This window comes from Mustela putorius, unplaced genomic scaffold (assembly GCF_011764305.1).
Source record: "Mustela putorius furo isolate JIRA1106 unplaced genomic scaffold, ASM1176430v1.1 tig00003859_pilon_pilon_pilon, whole genome shotgun sequence".
Lineage (NCBI taxonomy): Eukaryota > Metazoa > Chordata > Mammalia > Carnivora > Mustelidae > Mustela > Mustela putorius.
The window spans coordinates 33,238,841-33,261,341 of NW_025422011.1; the positions used below are offsets into that span (position 1 = coordinate 33,238,841).

Genomic DNA, 22,501 nt, shown 5'->3' on the forward strand with positions numbered 1-22,501 from the left:
GTCCCAATAGTTCAGTTTTGCTTTTGTTTCCCTTGCTTCAGGAGACATGTCTAGAAAAATGATGATATTGCTGACGTCAGAGAAATCACTGCCTCTACTCTCTTCTAAGATTTTTATGGTTTAAGTCTCACATTTATATCCTTAATCGATTTTATTTTTGTGTATGGTATAAGAAAATGGTCTAGTTTCATTCTTTTGCTTGCCAGCACTATTTGTTGAAGAAATTGTCTTTTTCTCATTGCATATTCCTGCCTCCTTTGTTGAAAATTAATGTGATTGGTCTTACCTTAAATTCATGTCCGTATCTCTTAGGCTCTTATTGCTGCCCAACATTGTATCTTCCTAGTCATTCTTCCCATTATCCAAGATCAGAGCTCCACTAACTTTTTCTGTAAAGAGCCAGATAATAAGTATTTTAGGCTTTGCATTTCATGCAGTCTTTTTCACAACTAATCTACTCTGCCTTTGTAGCAGGAAGTACATAGGCAAAATGTAAATGAGTTGAATTTGAATTTTATGTAATCTTTGTGTTGTCATAATATAGTATCATCTTTATTTTTCCCCCAACCATTTAAAAGTATAAAAATTATCCTTAGCTTGCAGGTGATATAAAAACAGGATTTGGCCCCCAGCTGTAAGTTTGCTGGGCTATGTCCTAGGTTATTTCATACCTTCTTTACTTCTCAAATTTCTAACACTCCTTTCCCCATTCTCACTCTTAGATGATTACTTTGCTTTCAATTTCATTCATGAAATAATTGTAACAATCACCACCCCCACTATATCTACCCCTTTATTGGAATCTGTATGTATATATGCAGCTTTCCCTTGTGTTACTGTAGTACAGTACCTTACCATTGTGTAACCTAACATGTTTGTTTATTGTCTGTCTTCCCCTCTAGAATCTTAGCTCCAAGAAGGTAGGGAGTTTTGTCTTTTTATATACTGATGTATACCCAGTCCTGAGAGCAGTGTTTAGCATGCTAAACATTCAGCAAATGCTTGAATGAATGAACACTGGCTACCAGACTAGCAAGCAGAAGTTTGGAGGAATTTTTCTCCAGAGAAACATACCTCTCCTTCCAAGAGAAAAACTCACCTATTTTGGTACTTGGAGATCTCCTTGAGCACATTAAATGGTAATTTTACAAACTCTTTGAAAAAACACCCACAATAACAAATCCCCATTTTATGGGATTGACTCAGTATTTAATATGCATATATGATGTGTACATGCATAAAACCAAAGTTTCACAAAATAATTTTTTAAAGATTTTATTTATTCATTTGACAGAGATCACAAGTAGGCAGAGAGGCAGGCAGAGAGAGAGGAGGAAGCAGGCTCCCCACCGAGCAGAGATCCCGACGCGGGGCTCGATCCCAGGACTCTGGGATCATGACCCAAGCCGAAGGCAGAGGCCTTAACCCACTGAGCCACTCAGGGACCCCTCACAAAATAATTTTTATATGTTATATAATATTTTCCATTCTATTCTGTCATTTGGGACAGGTGGGAAGAAGGTTGGTTGTAAGTGACTAATTTCACAGTTCACTAATAGGTTTGCAACCAGAATTTCAAAAAATACTTCAGGGTGTCCTAAGAACAAACCTTGTCATGTAAGTAGGGCTTCCAATCAGCTCTCGTTCTTAAACACACTCTTACATATGAATAGATAGTCAAGGATCTCCAGACATTTAAGAAAAGTTTCTAACACAAAAGACAGAAACAAGGACTGAAAAACTCAACACGGACAATTCAAGAAATACAACATTAGAAATATTCTCAGAGAAATAAAATATTGCATACCCCGATGGAACAGAATGCTATTTAAAGGGTGAGGGGAAAAAAATAATAATAAAGGGTGACGGAAGAGTGGGCAAGAAGGTACTCTAGTAAATGTAAGACAGGATAATTTAAATGTAAAAATTTAAAAGAAGACTTGGAATATGGAAATCTTTCAGAATAAAAGAAGTAGAAAAGAGAAGAAATGATAAATTATCCTAGGACAAAAACTGTACAGCAGGCTTAGAGAACAACTAATCCAGAATGAAGGATAATGATAGACTCCTAGAGGATTGTCTCCAGTTTGAAAAATAAACTGATAGGCTACCTGATGTGTTTGAATGTATTGAGAGTTTTAGGTAAATGAATTATAGATACTTAAGTGCTAGCCACTTAAAGCATGGAAAAAGAGGCACTGGCTAATTTCAGTCAAAAAACCAAAATGTAATATTATGCTAATGGAACCAACTATGAATAATACATAAAGTCATAATAATATATTGAGGTTATTTACCTAAGGTGATAGAGATACACTGAAGGATAGAGAAATAATATATATGTTTACAAGAGGGCATTAGAGTATATATGCATGGTCTATTTCTTTCTTTTTTTAAGATTTTATTTATTTGACAGAGATCACAAGTAGGCAGAGAGGCAGGCAGAGAGAGAGGAGGAAGCAGGCTCCCCACTGAGCAGAGAGCCTGATGTGGGGCTTGATCCCAGGACCCTGAGATCATGACCTGAGCCGAAGGCAGAGGCTTAACCCACTGAGCCACCCAGGCGCCCCTGCATAGTCTATTTCTTGTAAGAAGAAGTAGAATAATAGACCAAACTGAAAAATCAAGAACTAGTTATAAGCGTATTATTATGGAGATATATCCCAGAAGAGATAGCTAAAAGGTAAGAAAAAGGTGGTTCAATTTTTTTAAATATACAATATTGGTAAAAATAAATATAATGTATTTCATGTTTGAAAATCTTAGTGTTTAGAGAGGAGGGACTGTTTTCCTCAAGTGTTACGTTAGGACACTGGGAAACCAACAATACTCATTTAGCATTCCTCTGAAAGAAGGTTTTAAAATTCTCCCTGCTTTGGGACTAAACCTTGTGTTACTTTGGTATTCTAGGGATTTCAGTAACTTATCAGCAATAGGGGGACCATCTCTAGGAACAGACAGTATTCTGGCCCTATACATTATTGTTATCAAGGTGGGGACCAGCAAGTGATGTGTGATGTGGCATAGCACATATACATGGCTTTACAGGAAGTGAAGGACAGAAAATCTCCTGGAAGGAGGTCAGGTAGGAGGAAGCATCCTGGCCAGGCACATGGTAATGGAGATGGCTCATAGAAGACATTCTGGGTATGTTCAGAAATAACTGATAGAAACTGGTTGCGTGTGTGTGTGTGTGTGTGTGTGTGGTGTCCTGGGTATGTTCAGAAATAACTGATAGAAACTGGTTGTGCGTGTGTGTGTGTCTCGTGTCCTGCCATAACCACTAGAGGCACAATCTAAGGAAACCATCATCACTGATGCTGTGCATGACTCCGTTTGTTCTGGACTGGCATGGCCTGGGAAAGTGTTGAGCAGATCAGGTAAGGTGGAAAAATAAGAAGGGAACATCCAGAAAGCTGTTTGATCACTGGAGGGGAAAGAGGGTGAGGAGGTGCAGACAGACCTGGCAAAACCATGGTCCCGCTTACATAAAACTGGTCCCTTCTGCTTCCTAACCTTCTGACTTCCACACTTAAATCCCTCACCAGGGAATTTTTCAAGCCTCACAAAGAAGTGAGAGGGCCCAGTCCGGGTGGGAGGGTGCCCCTGGACCTGTGTCACTCCTTAAAAAAGAATGAAATAGAAAAACTTAGACACAGGGAAGCAAGGAAAAGGGAGGGGAAGAGTGGGTACTAAGGGAAGATTGGGTGCTAAGTCCACCTTGCCTGTAAAAAGAACTCTGATGTGGCCTAAAGATCTAGGAAGACTCTAGGTCAGAACTCTCTCCTCTCCTGCCTACTCTGGTATGTCAGAGCCCATCCATAGTTCTTTGGGCTCAGCATTACCTTCTCATGGCCAGAAAATGAACCATGTAGGAACCTGGTTCTTTGACAAGACCCTGTAAGCCCCTCCCATTCACCTTTTCTCTTTTCTGGGTCCCTACAAATATTGATCAGTTTTTACAATATCCCAGTTTCCAGGTACAAAGGTAAAAGGCAAGGCTCCTGCCCTGAAAAAGCTCACCATATTTGGGTGGAGGCTGGGAATATAGAGGCAGATATAAAGACATAGTTTATATTGCACTTAAGTCAGGTTAGTCTTTCTAGCTTAAAAGACCACTGACCTTAGGGGAAAGTTGTTTAGGTGTGAGCAGGGCAGAACAAGAGGAACTAACCTCTTCCTTTTTTTTTTCTTTTTTTCTTTTTTTGGACCCTCTTTATTTCTATTCCATCACCTAAAATTACTTTCATTTTCTTGGTGTATATATACCTCCCCCAAACCCTTGGCTCTGGCTGTGCCAGTTTCTCCCAGTCACCCTTCTCTTTACCAAAGCCTGAGTTTTCTTTCAGTCTCCAGACAGGCACACTCCACTCATGGTAGCCATAGTCTATATTCTAGGACAGTGATGGCTAACATAAATATTACATTCTCTAGTAGCCACATTTAAGAAGTGAAAAGAAACAAACTTTTTAAAAAATATTTTATTTATTTATTTGACAGAGAGACATCACAAGTAGGCAGAGAAAGAGGAAGGGAATCTCTCTCAGCAGAGAGCCTGATGCGGGGCTCAATCCCAGGACCCTGAGACCATGATCTGAGTGGAAGGCAGAGGCTTTAACCCACTGAGCCACCCAGGCACCCACAAATGAAACTATTTTAATAAAATTTTTAATCCAATATATTTGAAATATTTCCACCTTCAAAATACTGAGATATTTTTTGTTTGTTTTTTACTAAGTTTTTGAAATCCAGTGTATATTTTACACTTACTCAGCCATTTTACACTTACAAGCCACATCTCAAGTGCTCAATTACCACATGTGGCTAGTGGCTATTGTACTGAACAGTTCAACTAAAATTCTGCTTCCACGAGTGTTCTTGGTAATTCTTCACTAAACAGTTAAGGCCCATCAGACAGAGGCATTACCATGTATTTACTTTAAGCCTCTGTACACCAATCAAGTCCCTGAGAGAACAATTTTGAAGAAAAGGCCTGTAAGGTTTTAGCTAGAGTGAGCATTCCATTTAACTGTCAGACGTAGACAGCCCTAAATTGATCCCAATCACAGATTGGGATTAGCAATCACAGATCCACAGTGCCTCATAGACATATTTAACCCCAAGTGTCTCCAAGGTTGTTCCTTGGCCAGCAGAACACCCACAACAAAGACTTAACATTTCACTAATGGGACAGTACCTTCACAGAGCAGCTTGGAGGGGCTATGATGCAAGGGCATCCAGTCCTACCCGTCTGTTCCAACAGGGACTAGGGATTCAAAGGGGCTAAATAAATTTGGCACAGTATCAAACATACTGTGTTAGATTCTGGTATCAACAATAATCACATGGGAGGAGCACCTGACTGGCTCTGTCCTAGAGCACATGACTCTAGATCTCGGGATCCTGAGTTCCAGCCCTTGAGTTCCGTATGCTAGATATGGAGCCTACGTAAAATAATTTTTTTTTTTTAAGTAAAGGAGAAAGAGTCATACGGGATAAAAATATCAAAAATTTTTCTAATTAAAACATTTCCTTGGGGCGCCTGGGTGGCTCAGTGGGTTAAGCCGCTGCCTTCGGCTCAGGTCATGATCTCAGGGTCCTGGGATCGAGTCCCACATCGGGCTCTCTGCTCCGCAGGGAGCCTGCTTCCTCCTCTCTCTCTCTCTGCCTGCCTCTCTGACTACTTGTAATCTCTCTCTGTCAAATAAATAAATAAAATCTTTAAAAAAAAAAAAACCATTTCCACAAACTAGGAAAAGAACTACCTTTAACTGCTATTGTTTAAATAAAGAAACACGGATATTCCATGCGAGAATTTGAAATCCATAGATGAGTTCAATCTCCTCATAGTGAACCAAGAACCAGAGGCCCAGAAAAGTTAAGTGTTTTGCCCAAGGTCATCCAGCAAATCTGTAGCGGTGGTGATGAGCTCTGTATCCTTTCCACTATCCCGCTCCACACTATCTCCACTCACTGAAAAATATTTTATTTGGAGACACTGTGCCATCTCCAGGGTTCTCTTCAATTACCTGCAGAGGATGACCCACACTAGGAAGACCGGTCAGCGCTCCCCCCAACTCTGACTTAGAGGTCAGCCGCCCAGAATAGGATGGTAGCGCCGCAATTCCCCACCTTCTGGATTCCCGGGCGGAGGAGGCTACTGGGGCGGGGTGGGGGGGGGCAGGGCTGTTTGCCAACTCCACACCTTCCGGAGCCTGGCCAGACCCGGCCCGGCCCAGCCCAGTCGCGACGCTGCAGCCCAGTTCCTGCAGAAGGCTGGGCTTAAACCGTCAGCACTCACCGCGACGCAAGCGCGGAGACCTAGACAGATGCTAGGGCCGCGAAAGCAGAGATTGTTAGAAACCTGCGTCCGGGAAGCGCGTGCATGCGGGCGGCGGGTTAGAACCCAAAGTGCCCGAAAGGACCCGACCCTCCGGTTGGGGCTGGCTTGCTGGAAGAGATGGCTCGACCAGTCGGTCTCATAGGAGCGTCTCCACGCCTACCACCCGCCCCCGCTGCGCCTGTAGGATATGCCGCACTCTCCAGCGATCCCTGGGGCTTGGGCTCCCTCCGGCCTCAGGGGGTCTGGCGACGAACCGCTCCGGCCTCCCAGGGGTCGTTGGGAGGCTCGCGTCTGAGATCTCGTGTTTGCTGGGGGTCTCCCTGGGCGAGAGGACTTCCCAGGGCACTGGCGGGCCACAGCCCCCGCTGCTTCTGCGCCCAAGAAAGACAGCCTCGCGCCCCAAAGCTCTGTTGGGCCGAGGCTGCCCGGCTAGAAGCGCCCCCTTCGATTTCCTCGCCGCAGCACGCCGGAGAGGCGCGGGCACAGCGCAGCCTCCGGGCCCTGCGCACCCGGAACCGTTTCCGGGGCGGATGCTTTTTGTAGCTGACCCGGCGCGGTCGGTGACGCCAAGGCCCAGACGGAAGTGCGGACGGAGAAGCCCGAGCCCGAGCCGGATCCCGAGCCGGAGCCCCAGCCGGGAGCAGGTCTCGGGGGCTCCGGGCTGTGGGAACCGCTGGGCCTGGCAGCGATGGCGACCCTGTGGGGAGGCTTCCTTCGGCTTGGCTCCTTGCTCAGCCTGTCCTGCCTGGCGCTCTCAGTGCTGCTGCTGGTGCAGCTGTCAGACGCCGCCAAGGTGAGTCCGCCCAGCCTTCGCTCCAGACCGGAGCTCCTCCCCTCCTCCGGCCCTGCGGAAACTGAGTCTGTCAACCTGCTCCCTACCCATTCCTCTCCCAACCCTGATGGCCCGACCCCTGGCTTCACAGCCCTTGCAACACCCCCATACTGCCTGATAGCACCAAACTGCCTGCTAGCGCTCTAGCCCTCCAGCCTGACGTTGTGACAGTCACTGCCCCCACTGCCACCCGTAGCCCTGACACTACTCCCCCTCTTTCCCGCCGGATACCCCGCCCCCGTTTCCAGCTCCACCCAGTCTTCACCGTGCCCACGGCTGGGACCCAAGTCCTCCACCTCCTAGCCATTTCCCTTCCCAGCCCCGACAGCACCCACCTCAAACTTTACCTTTCCAACTCTGAGAGCCTTTAACTTTCCACCCTTAAGCTCCTTAAGTCTACCACCGTCCTCCACCTGCCTCAGAGACAGCCCTCTTCCTGCCCCGCCCCCTGTTCCCTAAATCAAAATTACAAGAAACCCCCAACTCACGGAGATCTTCCCGGTTAGGAACTAACTCATTTCAACTCATCCCTGAACCAGTTCCCTTCCCAATGTAGGAACTTGCCTCTCCTGGCAGCCTTCCTTGCCAGTAGGACCTACCCAAAGTCTCACCAGCCTGATATTCTGACCTAACTCCCTCCAGGATCTCTTGGACCCCTTTTTGCCTTCTTTCTTCTGGTATTTTAGTGGAGAAGGAAGGGTCCAAACTGCAAGGCAGGTAAGGTTGTAGCCTTTCCCCCTGCTCCACTTCTGGGCCCTTCTCATGCCTCTTCATGCTACTCTTTTAGTCCGCTTCATGCTCCTACCCTCCAGACCTGCTCTGCCCTGTACACACTTGTGCTTCCTTCTTGATAACTTAGTTCTTTACAGGGGAAAACAGAAGGAATTCACATTAATATGGTGGGAAAATGATGAAATTTGCATCTTTTAAAAATAGGAGCTTTAATCGAGAATATCTTTAAATACAGGGGCTGGGAAAGACAGGTTAAATGGGGACAGATGGGGGGGGTGGTTTGATCAGGATTTCTTTTAGAAATCTTTCCTGCCTCCCACCAGCAATAGGGACAACAGCAAGTATCCTGTCTTTCAAAACATTACTGGCGTCCTCTGCACATCTCCTGTCATCACTTTAATAGTGTATCGTAATGATGTATTTATCTGACAGTCTCCATTACTAGGGTGTGTCCTCATTACTGGCAGAGACCATGCCTTACACTTATCTGAATCCACTTCATTGAGCACAGGGTCCAGCACTGAACAAATGCTCACTAAGTGGTGGCTGAATGAACGCGTTGTCAACAGCTCTGCCAGACATAGCACCATATATAGGAACAGTAGGCCTTGTCCTCTGGGGACTAATGAGCCATTTGCCTTCTCAGATAAATTCCCCTTTGCCGATGAAACTTCTCCTAGTCCCTGTACTCATATATTTAGTCACCTCTTTCTCCACGTCTTGAAACTTGCTTTATCAGTACTTATCCTCTCTGTCCACCAGGGATTAGAAGCAAAGTTTCCTGGGAAGAGTACACCAAACTGATCTCAGTTAGACTCCAGCTACTTCCCTTGTGTACTTCCTTTCTAAATATAGCTGAATGCCTCTACAATTTCACCCTTCTGTAGAGTTCTGGTAGGACCCCCTTTGTCCATATTAGTGCCATTCTACTGAAGGGTGAAAGGATTGTGATTAGAATTGTGACTTGTTTTGAGAGTAATTTGTAGTTTGATTATTCCTCATCCTTTTGTAATCGGATTCTTATGCAGGCACAGTTATTTGTCTACTGTGTCTTTTTACTGGCAGGTAGCTGGTGATAACATTAGCACAGTTGGACTGTCACGTGACCTACAAATGTCATTAATAAATCACAGATCACATACAGGTATTATTTCAAAATAATTTTATGTAATGTATATGCAGATTCATTAGCATTACCAAGAAGAAACTGTGGCTTTTATAAACTTCTGTCTGTCAAAATGAATTGTTTTAGAATATTTGACAGGGGATGCTTAGCAAAATATATATGGTGCAGTTTTTAAAAATATTGTTGCTAACCTGTTAACAAGCTATACTAAGTTTCCATTTTTGTTGCAGAATTTCGAGGATGTCCGATGTAAATGTATCTGTCCGCCCTATAAAGATAATTCTGGGCATATTTATAATAAGAACATATCCCAAAAAGATTGGTAAGTATTCTAGATTACTGAATTGCCTGTCAGATTTCTTTTTGTGGTTGTCATTGTTAGCCCAGAATGTTCATCCAATGTATTGTTTCCTTTTTAAATACAATTGACCCTTGAACAACATAGGGCTCAGGTGTGCTGAACCTGACACAGTCAAAAATCTGCAAGTAACTTTTGACCCCCCCAAAACTTAGCTGCTAATAGCCAACTGTTGACCAGAAGCCTTACCAATAAAACAAGCAGTTGATTCACACACATTGTACATGTTATATGCATTATATACTATACTCTTACAATAAAGTAAACTGGATTAAATGTTACTAAGACAATCATAGGGAAGAGAAAATACATCTGCAGTACTGTACTGTATCTACTGGAAAAATTTGCATACAAGTGGACCCATGCATTTCAGCCTGTTTTTCAAGGGTCATCTGTATTTCTTTTTAAGTATGTCAAATTCCACTTCTATTTGAAAAAGTGAGAGTAAGGCACTGAGTGTGTGACATAAACATAAAGGAATATAGCCAAAACACTAAGCCCCAAGTAGGGAGGGTTTTATAATGGACAGAGCTGAGTTCGTAGCACCTACACTGGCCATAGCTACCTTCCTGTGCCCTCTTAAATTTTAGTCTCTCTTGCTTTTCTGTGGAAGGTAAGCAAGCCTCCTTTATCTGGGTTATACTTTGCACAACTTGTAGGTTTTAATGATATATTGTCAAATATAGGAGACTGTTTAAAAGTGTCAAAAAAAGGAGGGGCACCTGGGTGGCTCAATCATTAAGCGCCTGCCTTCAGCTCAGGTCATGATCCCAGGGTCCTGAGATCAAGTTCCACATCAGGCTCCCTGCCCAGCTGCTGCGCTCTCTCCCACCCCCCCCCCCTGCTTGTTTTCTCTCTCGCGCTCTCTCTCTGTCAAAAAATAAGTAAAATCTCGGGCGCCTGGGTGGCTCAGTGGGTTAAGCCGCTGCCTTCGGCTCAGGTCATGATCTCAGGGTCCTGGGATCGAGTCCCACATCGGGCTCTCTGCTCCGCAGGGAGCCTGCTTCCTCCTCTCTCTCTCTCTGCCTGCCTCTCCATCTACTTGTGATTTCTCTCTGTCAAATAAATAAATAAAATCTTTAAAAAAAAAAAAAAAAAATAAGTAAAATCTTAAAAAAAAAAAAATTCAAAAGGCTCAGGATGGAATGGGCATGAGCCACGTATATCCTTGTTTCCCTGTTGGTGTGCTGTGGATTTACCTATATCAAGAAGTTGCTCCCTCAGCCCTTGGAGTATCAAGCAGGCCTGTGATGACTGGGATCTTGACTCACTAGTCACCAGCAGCCTTCTCTACTTATGGATCTTACAAATAATAGCTTTTCTACATACAGCATAAAATGATTGGGAAGCAGTTTTTTCTTTAAGATTTTATTTATTTATTTGACAGAGAGATCAAAAGTAGGCAGAGAGGCAGGCAGAGAGAGAGAAAGAGAGAGAAGCAGGCGCCCTGCTGAGCAGAGAGCCCGATTCGGGGCTTGATCCCAAGAACCTGAGATCATGACCTAGGCCGAAGGCAGAGGCTTAACCCACTGAGCCACCAGGGGCAGCGTAGCAGTTGTTTTATAGCAAGATGGATGGACTCCTTCTCATGTTATTGTGATGTTTTATGGTTTGTAAACATGATAGAATATTGCTGGGGTAGGCATATAAGAAAAATAGCTCCCAGTGCTTGGAAATTTTACATGTACCCGATTTCATAGCTAAATAATCAGCAAAACTTTGAAAGCAAGATTAAATTCATTTGGTTACAATATTACAGGTTTACTTTGAAAAAGAAAAGGCAGACTTTGAGCATGTTTCTTTTTTCTTTTCTTTTTTTTTTTTTTTGAGCATGTTTCTTTTTTCTGATGCCATTTTCTGTTCTTCTAATGGTATATATATAGTTCAATTTGATATTAGATACGCGTTTCTTGAAAACTTCTTCTGAACTTCTGTGCTGCACTTTAAATTGTCTCACATTAAAAAAGTGATTTATGGGGACGCCTGGGTGGCTCAGTTGGCTAAGCAACCGCCTTTGGCTCAGGTCATGATCCTGGAGTCCCGGGATCAAGTCCCACATTGGGCTCCCTGCTCAACAGGGAGTCTGCTTCTTCTTCTAACCTTCCCTCCTTCATGCTCTGTCTCTCTCTCAAATACATAAATAAAATATTTTTTAAAAAGTGATTTAACTATATTCTTATAGATTTTATATCATCAAGTTACTTTTATGATACAAGAAAGCTCATATAAGTTTTTAAGTTATTCCTATACATTTTCCAAATACACTAAGCACTTATAATTAGTTTAATCTATTATCAGGAATAGAATATGATGTCTATTATTTGAGTGGCAGGTGAATTCACTGTTCAAGTGTTTAGCGCTAATCTTTTCACTGACTTTTTATAATTCCAGGTTCAGACGAAACCATATGGCATTCACTCTGGTTTTGGTCAAAATAGGGAGCTTTGAAAAGCAACAGTTGAAAACAAGGCTCCTTTGCGATTTTTTCTTTCCCCTCTCCCTTGCTTCCTTCCTGCAGCTCAGCCTTGTACTGGAGATAAGTTCTCAGCTTTTAACTGGTTTCAGAAGGGTAAGCAGGTTATGATCAATCAGGGTGTTATGACTCTACAATGCCTCCAATACCTGTTTGGTCCTAGATACAGTTTTACCTTCTGGCTTCCATTTTCTCTCATTTTTAGCTTTAATTCTTTATCGACTTACGCTGTCTGACAGAAGGAAAGTTGGAGTTCTGTGGTTTGTTTGGGGTGTGACGTTAGCTGATGATAACCTTGTTTTGGCACTAGGGGGAGGTGTTGCCTAGTTCTCAGAGTGGTTGAATTCTGTGTCTAGGTTCTGTGTTTTTGACTAGCCAGCCAGAGCCAACCTTCCTCTCCCACAGTACACAACTTTTTCACAGGGCTTAGTATCTCCTTGTTATTAAACTGTATCTGTACTTAAAAAGAAACACTCAATACTCAACATCTAGTTCCCCCAAGTAATTCCTAGGTATTATTATGAAGGCTCTGAAGCTGAAAAGGGAAACTAGGAGGTAAGTCTTATTTTCCTGAGGTTCAGAGAGCTGCAGGAGAGCCAACCTAGGTCGTAGGAGCCCTGGGTTCTGGTCTTTTTAGCTTCTAATCTACTCTGTGACCCTGTGCAGGTGACTTCTCTGGAAGTGTTGGCCTGGATGACCTCTGTGATTGAATGGGATTTAGCTTCCTCTGTCCATTTCTTGCTTGTATCAAGTTGGATACATTTCTGGTTTTGTTATATGCTTGGAACAGATAACACAAACTTGTATGGTGTGAGTGTGGAACCTTACATACTACCAGTTGAGGCTTATTTTTTCATTAGTATCTTTGTTAAAATCAAATTACCTGTTAGGGATAACTGATTGAATTTTTATCATTTATGCCATTTTGGGTTTTCTCTCTTATACCATGGCTCAGAAGGAGCAGGACATGAAAACGTAGATTTTGCCAGGCAGAGGGAAAGATGTAGCCTAGAGCATTGGGTGCCCCTAAGAAAGATGTGGGGAACGAGACAGGATCCTATCATGGTTCTTCAGACAGTCAGAAGTGCCCGAGGGAGAGATGACAAAAGAAAATTACCTAGCAGTTGACAGCACAGGAGAGTTTTGCCTACTTTTGCTGAAGGTGAACAGAGTAATAGGCTCTTAATAGTTGGGGAAATTCATAATTTAATTATTTCCTAGAATTGGCAGGCTTCTGGGAAAAGATTTGGGGTGGAGGGAGATTTTTTTTATAGAGTTGCTTTTTTTATAAGCCATAAATAAGTGGCCTAGAAAATGGGGAAAAAATAAAGAACATCCAACAACAAAAACATTTAGCCTTCTATTATTTTTTATATACTTCTTCTGGGTAATCAGTTTTCATTTTTAAGTACTTTTGTTGTCATAATCCTATTTCTCCATGTTTTCAATAGGCTTTTGCTCATTTAGAAAGATAATTTTTTAAAAATGTAGTTGTTTCTTATTGCACTTTTGACCTTTTTCCAGAGTTTCAGAATTTAGCAACTGTTCAGTGTGATTAGCCATGCATATACCACTCTGTGGCAGTTAAGATTGATGTTAATTCATAAAAGAGATAATCTTATATTTGAACAATGCCCCAAGATACTTTAAAGCATTTAAAGCAATTTTTTCTTGGTAAATGAACAAGTCTAAATATAACTTGATGTGCTAAGTAGGTTTTGATCCCATTTGAGATTTTTCAGGTGCATTTTGTAACTGTTAACAGCAGCACTTTTAGAAATAGCTACTACATATGTGTCTTTTTGGTTCTTAGACTGTTAAATCTCACCATATTGCTAATACTGAGGGAGCAAATGATTTCACTTCCCTTATTATTTGTTCCTTAAATTCTTAAGTTCAGTGATTATTCTGGATCTCATGAAAATTTTGGCCAATAAAGGTAGAAAATCCAGGTAGGCTAAACAAGATTTTATCCTCATTTTTTCAGTGATTGCCTTCATGTTGTGGATCCCATGCCTGTGCGCGGGCCTGATGTAGAAGCATACTGCCTACGCTGTGAATGCAAATATGAGGAAAGAAGCTCTGTTACGATCAAGGTAAATAAAAAGATTTCATCTGCTTCTGGAATAGTTTCTGATGGTGTCTAGACAAACAAGACAATTTTGGACATCTGAATTCTATTTCATTCACTCAATCACTGTTCTTCCCTCTCATCCCCACCAGCCACTAATCTCTTCCTTCTTTATCCCCAGTACCAGCCCCATGGGAACTGTGGGTCTTTTCTTTGCCTGCCTCATTGAGATGCTCTGTGGATTGCTTAGGACATGTTACGTGGGTGTGATATGTGAAATGGCACAAAAATGCCCTGCGTGTAATTAGCATATCCTGAAAGATATCCCAGCTTTTCTTTGAGCCACATATGCCAGAAGCTGGTGAGAGCACAGCATGACTAAGCCCTTTTCTTCCTGTCCTCTCAACCCTTGGCGGGGGATGGAGGTGGGAATAAATATATATATATATATATATATATATATATATATATGGACTATTCCAGAAATATTATTTCTGAATTCTAAGATTTCCTTTCTTTATTTTTATACGAAATAGAATGTAGATCACTCTCATCACCATTTGTACCTCTAATGGATTCAATTACTTTATTTTGGTGACTAACAGTTCTTCTCCCCAATTTTTTTATATGGAGCTTCCCATTCATTTCCCCCTGAGAAAAGGCCTGTGGGGAATCAGGTGGTCAGCTGTAACAGTTACAAGATTTCTGTGGGAGAATTCCTGCTCCAGCAGGCTGCTGTCCTGTAGAGAAATCCTCACTGTACTTTTTTGTTTTTCAGCTAAGTTTTGGATGTGTAAGTTATAGACCCTAAAAGTCACTCATTGTAAGTGTAAATTGAATAGATTTTAGGAAATTTAAACATTCCCATCACCCCAGAAAGATCCCTTTGCTCATTTACAGTTAATCTCATTTCCTCCCCTAGCCTTAGACAGTCACTATTCTGCCTTGTGTCTCTACAGATCTGAATATTTCATATAAATAGACTCATACAACATGCAGTCTTCTGTGGCTGGTTCTTTTTGGTTAGCATAATGTTTTTGAGGTTTATCCATGTTGTAGCAAGTTATCAGTAATTAATTTCTTCCTGTTACTGAATATCATTTTATTATATGAATATAACATTTTCATTATCCATTCATCAGTTGATAGACATTTGGGTTATTTCCAGATTTTTACTATTAGGAATAATGCTGTCATAAATATCTGTGCACATATCTTTGTGTGGATATATGTTTTCCTGTCAGGTAGATTCCTTAGAGAGGTAAGTTTATTTTAACCTTTTAAGAGACTGCCAGATTGTTTTCCAAAATGGTTGTTGTCCCATTTTACATTCCCACCAACAATGTGTGAGGATTCAGTTTTGCCTCATCCTTGCTAACATTTGGTACTATCTTTAGTTATAGCCATCCTAGAAGTGGGAGGGAGAAAGGTGTCACACTGTACTTCTTGACAGCGTACAGATTAAGATTTCAGGAAAATCACTGGCCTGAAATGTGTTTTTGTATATCTAAATTAATCTTAAAGAGTATTCTGTTGAAATTCATCTGAATTATATTTTTTGTTAGGGTGTTAGGGTTCTTTTTGTTGTTGTTTTGTTAGGGTTCTTTTAAGTTATCTAAACACCATGCTGCTGAATCTAGGACACTGTAATCAGGTCAAAAAAGAAAACTGGTGTGCGAGTAGTGGTGACAAATGATTTGCAGTAGGTGAAGATGGAGTTTTAAAGACTCATAATAAGATCCCAAAGACAAAATGCTCTCTTTTCTCTTTTTCTTTAAGTAATATTTTGGTGAAGAGTTGAGTTTATGTTGGAATCTAGTTTGTATAGAAATCCTATATGCTTAGCAGAAAAATCAGTCTTCGCTGTGGTTTCACTATTATTACACAAAATTCTGATTTCTTGGCTTGAATAGAGATGTAACTTACTTTCAACTTCCTTCAGGTTACCATTATAATTTATCTCTCCATTTTGGGCCTTCTGCTTCTGTACATGGTATACCTTACCCTGGTTGAGCCCATACTGAAGAGACGCCTATTTGGACACTCACAATTGATACAGAGCGATGACGATGTTGGGGTAAGTACTTGGCATGTCTCAGCTGGTGTATGGCCAATCTCTGTCACCATCTGATCTAAAGAGCAAGTGAAAAAATAGTTACATATAGATGTTTCTGTGCTGGGGCAGATCCTCAACTAGGGAAGCTAAGGACTGTTCTAATTTTAGTATGTCTCTTCATGAGGAAATTGCTCTGGTTAGCCATCAATATGGTGGTCTAAATTGATGATCCTTGGTGACTGTGCTGTATAAGGCTTTGCCCTTTAGTATCAAGGGCACAATTTTCATTGCCTTTCCATGTTTACACCAAGAAAAGCTTCTGAGATAGATTTCTCCCCAAGCTCCTGTCTGGATACTATTCTTGGCAACATGACCAAATATATAGAAGGCAAAGAGGCTTTAGTGAAGGGAAGCTTGAAGACAGTGTTCTTTTCTTAATGAAGTGCAGCTTGATAACCTGCTGATGTTTTATATTTCTTTTCTCCTCCTTAAAAAATCTGCGATCTCTAGAGAAAAATAAAACCATCATTCTCGCTTCTCTTCTTTTCTTAAAAACACATTTCTATTTATACATATAATTGGTTTAATCAGTGTGTAAATTATTTTGTGGTTTCCTTTTTGTATTAACATTACTTCATTCAAAAATGTCTGGTAATTAAAAAAAAAAGACATAATCCACAAACTTGTTATTCAGTATAGCTTAGAATTATGTTGTTTTATCATTAACCTCTTTGGGCCTATTTTCAAATTTTCCAGTATTTTATTATTCTATATATCTAATTATTTTTAGAAATTACTTTTTATTTTTGATTACTTTATTGGCCTATGTTCCTTAAAATTGATAAAATTCAAGAGTTTCAAGAACCAATTCTAAAAGCTAAACCCAGGGTGAACCCTTGCTAACTATAGTCAAAAGTCCTTTTATCTTGGAATGGCTTGTGGACCTGTTGAGAAAAAATGAGAAGAGGGAATTATGACTGGATGGCTTGAGTTATTACTACAAACAGAGCCTGCTTTTTGATCAATATATTGTTATCAAACAAATATCAGTTACGAATACTCAACTTATTCAGGCAAGATTTGATTTATGTTTTGTCAAGAACCTATAAAGAAACATTTCTGCTTGCCTCTTTTTCCCTTGCTTCCTTATGAACTCAACCAGCACATAATGAGTTGGACCTGTATCAGGTCCTCTGCTAGGAATAGGGAGATGAACAAAATAGAAACAGACATGTAAAAGAAATGACTAATTATAGTATGTTTCCACCTTTTATTTTTAATCATGTAAGAAATGCTGATTCGTTTTTGAAGAATTCCAGGAGGGGATTATTGATAGGCTGGGAGAAAGGTCAAGACTGAGATCTGTTGTGGTCAAAAACTAAGCATATGGGACAAATTGGGGAAAGAGAGCTAGAAGGACAGGAGGTTGTGTACCAGAAGCATTAGAGTCTCCAAAACTGTTCTCATGTCACTTTTCATTCGCATATGACAGATATTTCTCAGCCTCAACAACACTGACATTTTAGGTTGGATAATTCTTTGTTGTGGGGGGTTTCCTGTTCATTGTAAGATACTGAGCAGCATCCCTGACCTCTGCCCACCTGATGCCAGTTACCCCTGTCATCCCAATCATGATAATCAGAAGTGTCCACAGATATCGCCAAATGTCCCTGGGGAACAAAATATCCCCCAGATGAGAACTAACATATGAAAATGTTATGTATCAAAAGCCACATAAACTATTTCTTAATAGGCATATGGATAGATAGAAAGTCTGACTTAAACTATATCCTTTACAGTATTAAATATTTGGTTCCTGATTTTAGAAATAAACATTATTAATGTAGTGCACATAGAACATAAAAGAAATGGGTGCACAAATACGTAGGTGAAAACATGTAGGAAAAACATTTGATTGGTGGGGTCATGTGCTTACTAACCATTTTGTTCATCAGTAATCAATTCTGTGTATATATTAACTGAAAACATTATCTCTGCGAGTCCTGACTAACTCTGGGCTATCTATTGAATTGATTCTGGGCAGAGAGAGGTTTTCTAACCTCTAGCTGTGAATTTCTGGTAACAACTCTGTATCAAAAAAGTTAAATTTAAATTCCTACAGTTGTTGCTTATCTTAACATGAGAATTCTTTACTGTTTATCTGCTTTTAAAAATGTCTTTGTTAAATTCTCAGTTACATTCTTTCATTTTTGTTCACTGTAGAGCATTTTAAATCAAGTGAGAGGTAGTACAAATAGTTAAGAAACTCACTGCAAGTAGTCACAATATTTATCCTATCATGTATCCATGACACATCATTGCTATTATCAAAGCATTGCATTAAAACATGTTTTGTGTTTATTGTAATTTTATCAGGTGTAAAAAGAACAAACATATAAAAAGGGTAAATCTCTATTTGCATTCTTCTAGCACCCATGACCACGAGCAGCTAGTTCATTCTTGTTCTGATAGGTGGAAAATGGACCAAAAGGATTAACCGGTTTGTTTAGTCCTTTAAATTTGTTCGTTAGGAAAGTTTTTCTCCCTCTACCTTGAAGGGTAGACAACAGGTCTATGAAATTGAGAACTGCTCTCCTGTTAAAGTACATCCTTCTTCCCAGTCTTGTTTATGTCAAAACAAACTAATGGTAATACTATTTTATATACAAGTTCATTGAAGCACTGTATTCCCATAGAGTCATTTTAATCTTCTTGAACAAAATCGGGGTGTTGAGATGATACGACACCAAGTCAAGGTGAGGTGAGCTAAGTGTTGTGTTCATTTGTTAGATGACCTTGGATCGGTTTATTTCCTTATGGGAAATCAAGTAATCCAACAACTTTAGCCTCCCTCATTCCTGACTTTTTTTTCTTAAATCTTTGAAACATTTTGAACTTTATGAAATTGTTTTTACTATCTTCATTTGTAAGGTCAAAAATTTTAAAAATGGATCATCCTCTTTCCTTGTCTTGTAACAGTTGTTACCTAAATTAAGGAAAAAGTTGAGGAAATTTCAGTAAAGAAGGCAGGGAAAGATTCCTTATAGAAAACTGTTTGAAGTCTTTGAAATGTAGACATTGTATAAGTGAAAGACAACCAGGCATGGTAGCTCCATGTAGTTAAAGCTGTATATATAGTTCTGTGGTTATGCACAGCTCTCTATAGACATGCTGACTCCTGCCTTGGATGTATAATAGAGCTTTGGCAAACATGCATGCAAAATAATATTTCTTTCTTTGAGGCAAGGTTAATGTAAGAGGTACAACTTGTTGACTTGGATCCTATTTTGGAACATTTAGAAGCTTTGCTAACACAGGGTTCAGGAAAAAGAGATCAAGGAAAGGGCAAACAGAAGCAATAAATTAGTATTGAATGCTTTTTGTCATTTAGGCAGCTGTGTTTATATCTCTTTCATAGATAGATTAGCATGGTGGTTTCCTGTGTCATGACTACAAACATCAGTGGCATTGGTTTACTTTGACCAGGATAGGTTGGTTTGGGGTAACCCTTCAATATCCTCTTTCTTAAGGCAGCAGCTCACATGGAAGCCCCTGAGTGCTCAGCAGTGAAAGATTCAGGTGTTCATCTAATAAAAATGCTCAAGTAATAAATCCTTACTGTCCTTGGTAATAGAGGGTGATTGTAGCCCTTGAGTTGCGTCTCTTCATTACAGATTGGAGGAGAGGAAAATGAAAAGGATTTTGGAAACCAGTCCATTTAGTGTGTGTGTTAAAGGTGCAGGGAAATACCAAAACCAGTTAAGATCAGATCCATCTCCCAGTCGTGAATGTGGCCGGCCCTAAGATGACAAGCAACAATTCTAATATAACGGGAGTCAAGAAATTAAAAGACAAGTCTTTCCTCTGCCAGATTAGCTATATAGTATTGAATACAGCAAGGAAAAGCTCTACTTCCCATATCTGTAACATGTGAATTTTAACATGAAAGTAGATTTTCTTTCCCCTACCTGTCAGGGAAGGCTGGCCTTTAACATTAATGACCACTGTCTTTGTCTTGGTACTTGCTTCTTATGGGATATGTCTTTGGAAATGACGACTCATGGAAACATTTCACAAATACCTTCTCATCACTTAAGCTACTTGAACCACCCATTTCTGTTGTTGAGTTCATCCTACTTCTGGCACTTGAGTGCCTGGGAGTCCTTGGCCCCAAGAGATGGTCTGTTTATAAAATCTAGCTGCTCCTATCTCTGGCTGGATAATTGCCCTTTTGTGTGTGATGTACCCTGATAATGCCATCTCTGATGTTCACCATTCCTGGACTTGCAGGATCACCAGCCTTTTGCAAATGCTCACGACGTGCTGGCCCGCTCCCGCAGTCGAGCCAATGTACTGAATAAGGTAGAGTATGCACAGCAGCGCTGGAAGCTTCAAGTTCAAGAGCAGCGAAAATCTGTCTTTGACCGTCATGTTGTCCTCAGCTAACTGGAAATCAAAATTGAAGGTGATTAGAAAAAAATGAGGCAGACAACTGAAAAAAATTGACTGAGTTTTCCTGGGTTTTGTTTTACTACCCTGTTGAGTTCACCAACTCTTGCTGGGAAATTCAGAATTGGAAACAGAAGTGTGCTTGGTATTTTCTTTTCTTGTTAACGTATTTGTTACAGACATTTTTAAGAGCACACATCTCATTGTTGGCCAATTAACCTTTTTCCTATTTGTGACTTTTACTAATAAAAATAAGCCTGCCTATAAATTATCTTGAAGTCCTTTACCTGGAACAAGCACTCTCTATTTCACCACACAGTTTTAACTTGGTTTTCAAGGTAATTTTCAGGTGTTTTTTTGTTTGTTTGTTTATCTGTTTGTTTTTCTTTCTGGCAGAGGAGGGCAGGGATGCTGGGAAGTGGTTAACATAACTTTTCTCAAGTCACTTTACCAAACAAGCTTTTGTAAATAGATTTAACATTCTATTTTCAAGTTTCATTTCTATTTTGCAGTGTAGCCAGCCTCATCAAAGCCCTGAATTACCCATTTGAATTTTGCACTGACTATATTATCTAGGTATCTGGTTGGCCTGTGACTGCACTTCATGGTAAAGTGGATCTGAACTACCTGGTGGCTCTTCATAAAATGCATATTTTCCTCATGTACTGTGATGTCTGATGCAATGCATCCTAGAACAAACTGGCAATTTGCTGGTTTACTCTACTGACTAAACATAGTCCAGTGTGTGTGGTCTTTCTCATCTTTTAGTATCTCTAAGGATGAATCCTAAGAGCTTGGACACTTGCAATAAAGGAATTTTCTTTGAACCCAAGCGTCTCTGGATTGGTGACATACACACATTTGTCAACGTTTCCGGTCAGGTGGAGAGGCAGCTGTTTGAGCTCTAGTGTGTGCAGCTTTGAACTAAGACTGGAGTTCCTTTCTGGGTGCCTCTCTCTGAGAGGTATAACAGTTATTGGATAACTGGCTTTTTTCCTCCTATGTCCTCTTTGGAATGTAACAATAAAAATAATTTTTAAAACACCAGTGTTTCTCTCCTCCTTTTTGCTGTGTAATAAACTCAAACTCAAAATAACAAACAAAGACATTTGGTACCCTGTTATGAGACTACTGTTTTATAACAGTGTTTCATCATAAAATATCAGTACTAAATTATCTGAGTGTGCATGTGGAGAAAAAGGAAGAAAGTAGAAATGTATGGTACTTAGATGGGGCTCTGAATGTATACAAATATTTTGATGAACTGAGAGATTAAAATTTATGAAGAAAAAAATGCATGAAGGATGGCTTATTCAAAGAAATTCTTGGCAAAAAGTTATAAATAAATCACATTAAATTAGTAAGGCTGAGGTTTAAGGAATTTTTTTTTTTTTTTTTTTTAACGATTTATTTATTTATTTATTTGACAGAGAGAGATCACAAGTAAGCAGAGAGGCAGGCAGAGAGAGAGAGGAGGAAGCAGGCTCCCTGCCGAGCAGAGAGCCCGATGTGGGACTTGATCCCAGGACCCTGAGATCATGACCTGAGCCGAAGGCAGTGGCTTAACCCACTGAGCCACCCAGGCGCCCGAGGTTTAAGGAATTCTTAATGGATTTTTTGGTTAGTAAAAAAAAAAATTGTAAACCAACAAACCTAACCTGAAATTACTGATTTTATTGTTAGTGGTTTTTTTTTTTTTTAAACAGATTTTTAAAAAATATTTTATTTATTTATTTGCCAGAGAGACAAGAGGGTGAGCACAAGCAGGGAGAACAGCAGGCAGAGGCAGAAGCAGGCTCCCTGCTGAGCAAGGATCCCAGGACCCTGGAATCATGACCTTAACCTCACAGCAGATGCTTAACTGACTGAGCCACCCAGGCATCCAGATTTTATTGTTAGTATTAAAAAATGTAAGTAAGTTCAACTACCAACCTAGTGGAATTTATCTCAGGTATGTAAGTCTGATTGAACATTCAAAAATCAATTAAATCTATCACAGCAACAGGCTAAAGAAGAAAAATGACATAATTCTATTAATAGATGCAAAAAAAAGCATTTGAC

The 22,501-nt window shown here is 40.4% G+C and overlaps 1 protein-coding gene and 1 long non-coding RNA gene across 3 annotated transcripts; one reads left to right on the forward strand and one right to left on the reverse strand.

Annotated features, from left to right (window-relative positions):
- On the reverse strand, positions 1-2,461 carry LOC101671818. Its single transcript, XR_199362.3, has 3 exons — positions 1,610-2,461; positions 287-389; positions 1-50 (listed from the first exon to the last, which is right to left on the reverse strand). It is a non-coding gene; the product is annotated as an uncharacterized LOC101671818 (long non-coding RNA).
- Positions 2,462-6,884: 4,423 nt separating this feature from the next.
- TMEM9B (TMEM9 domain family member B) lies at positions 6,885-21,484 on the forward strand. Of its 2 annotated transcripts, XM_045065850.1 has the most exons (6): positions 6,885-7,136; positions 8,973-9,051; positions 9,264-9,355; positions 13,852-13,960; positions 15,878-16,012; positions 20,282-21,484. In XM_045065850.1, the coding sequence occupies exons 4-6, from the start codon at positions 13,877-13,879 to the stop codon at positions 20,435-20,437; spliced, it is 375 nt and encodes a 124-aa protein (XP_044921785.1). In that variant the 5' UTR covers positions 6,885-7,136; positions 8,973-9,051; positions 9,264-9,355; positions 13,852-13,876; the 3' UTR covers positions 20,438-21,484. The 2 variants fall into 2 exon arrangements, with proteins under 2 accessions (XP_044921785.1, XP_004752000.1); XM_004751943.3 differs by lacking the exon at positions 8,973-9,051.
- The last annotated feature ends 1,017 nt before the right edge of the window (positions 21,485-22,501 follow it).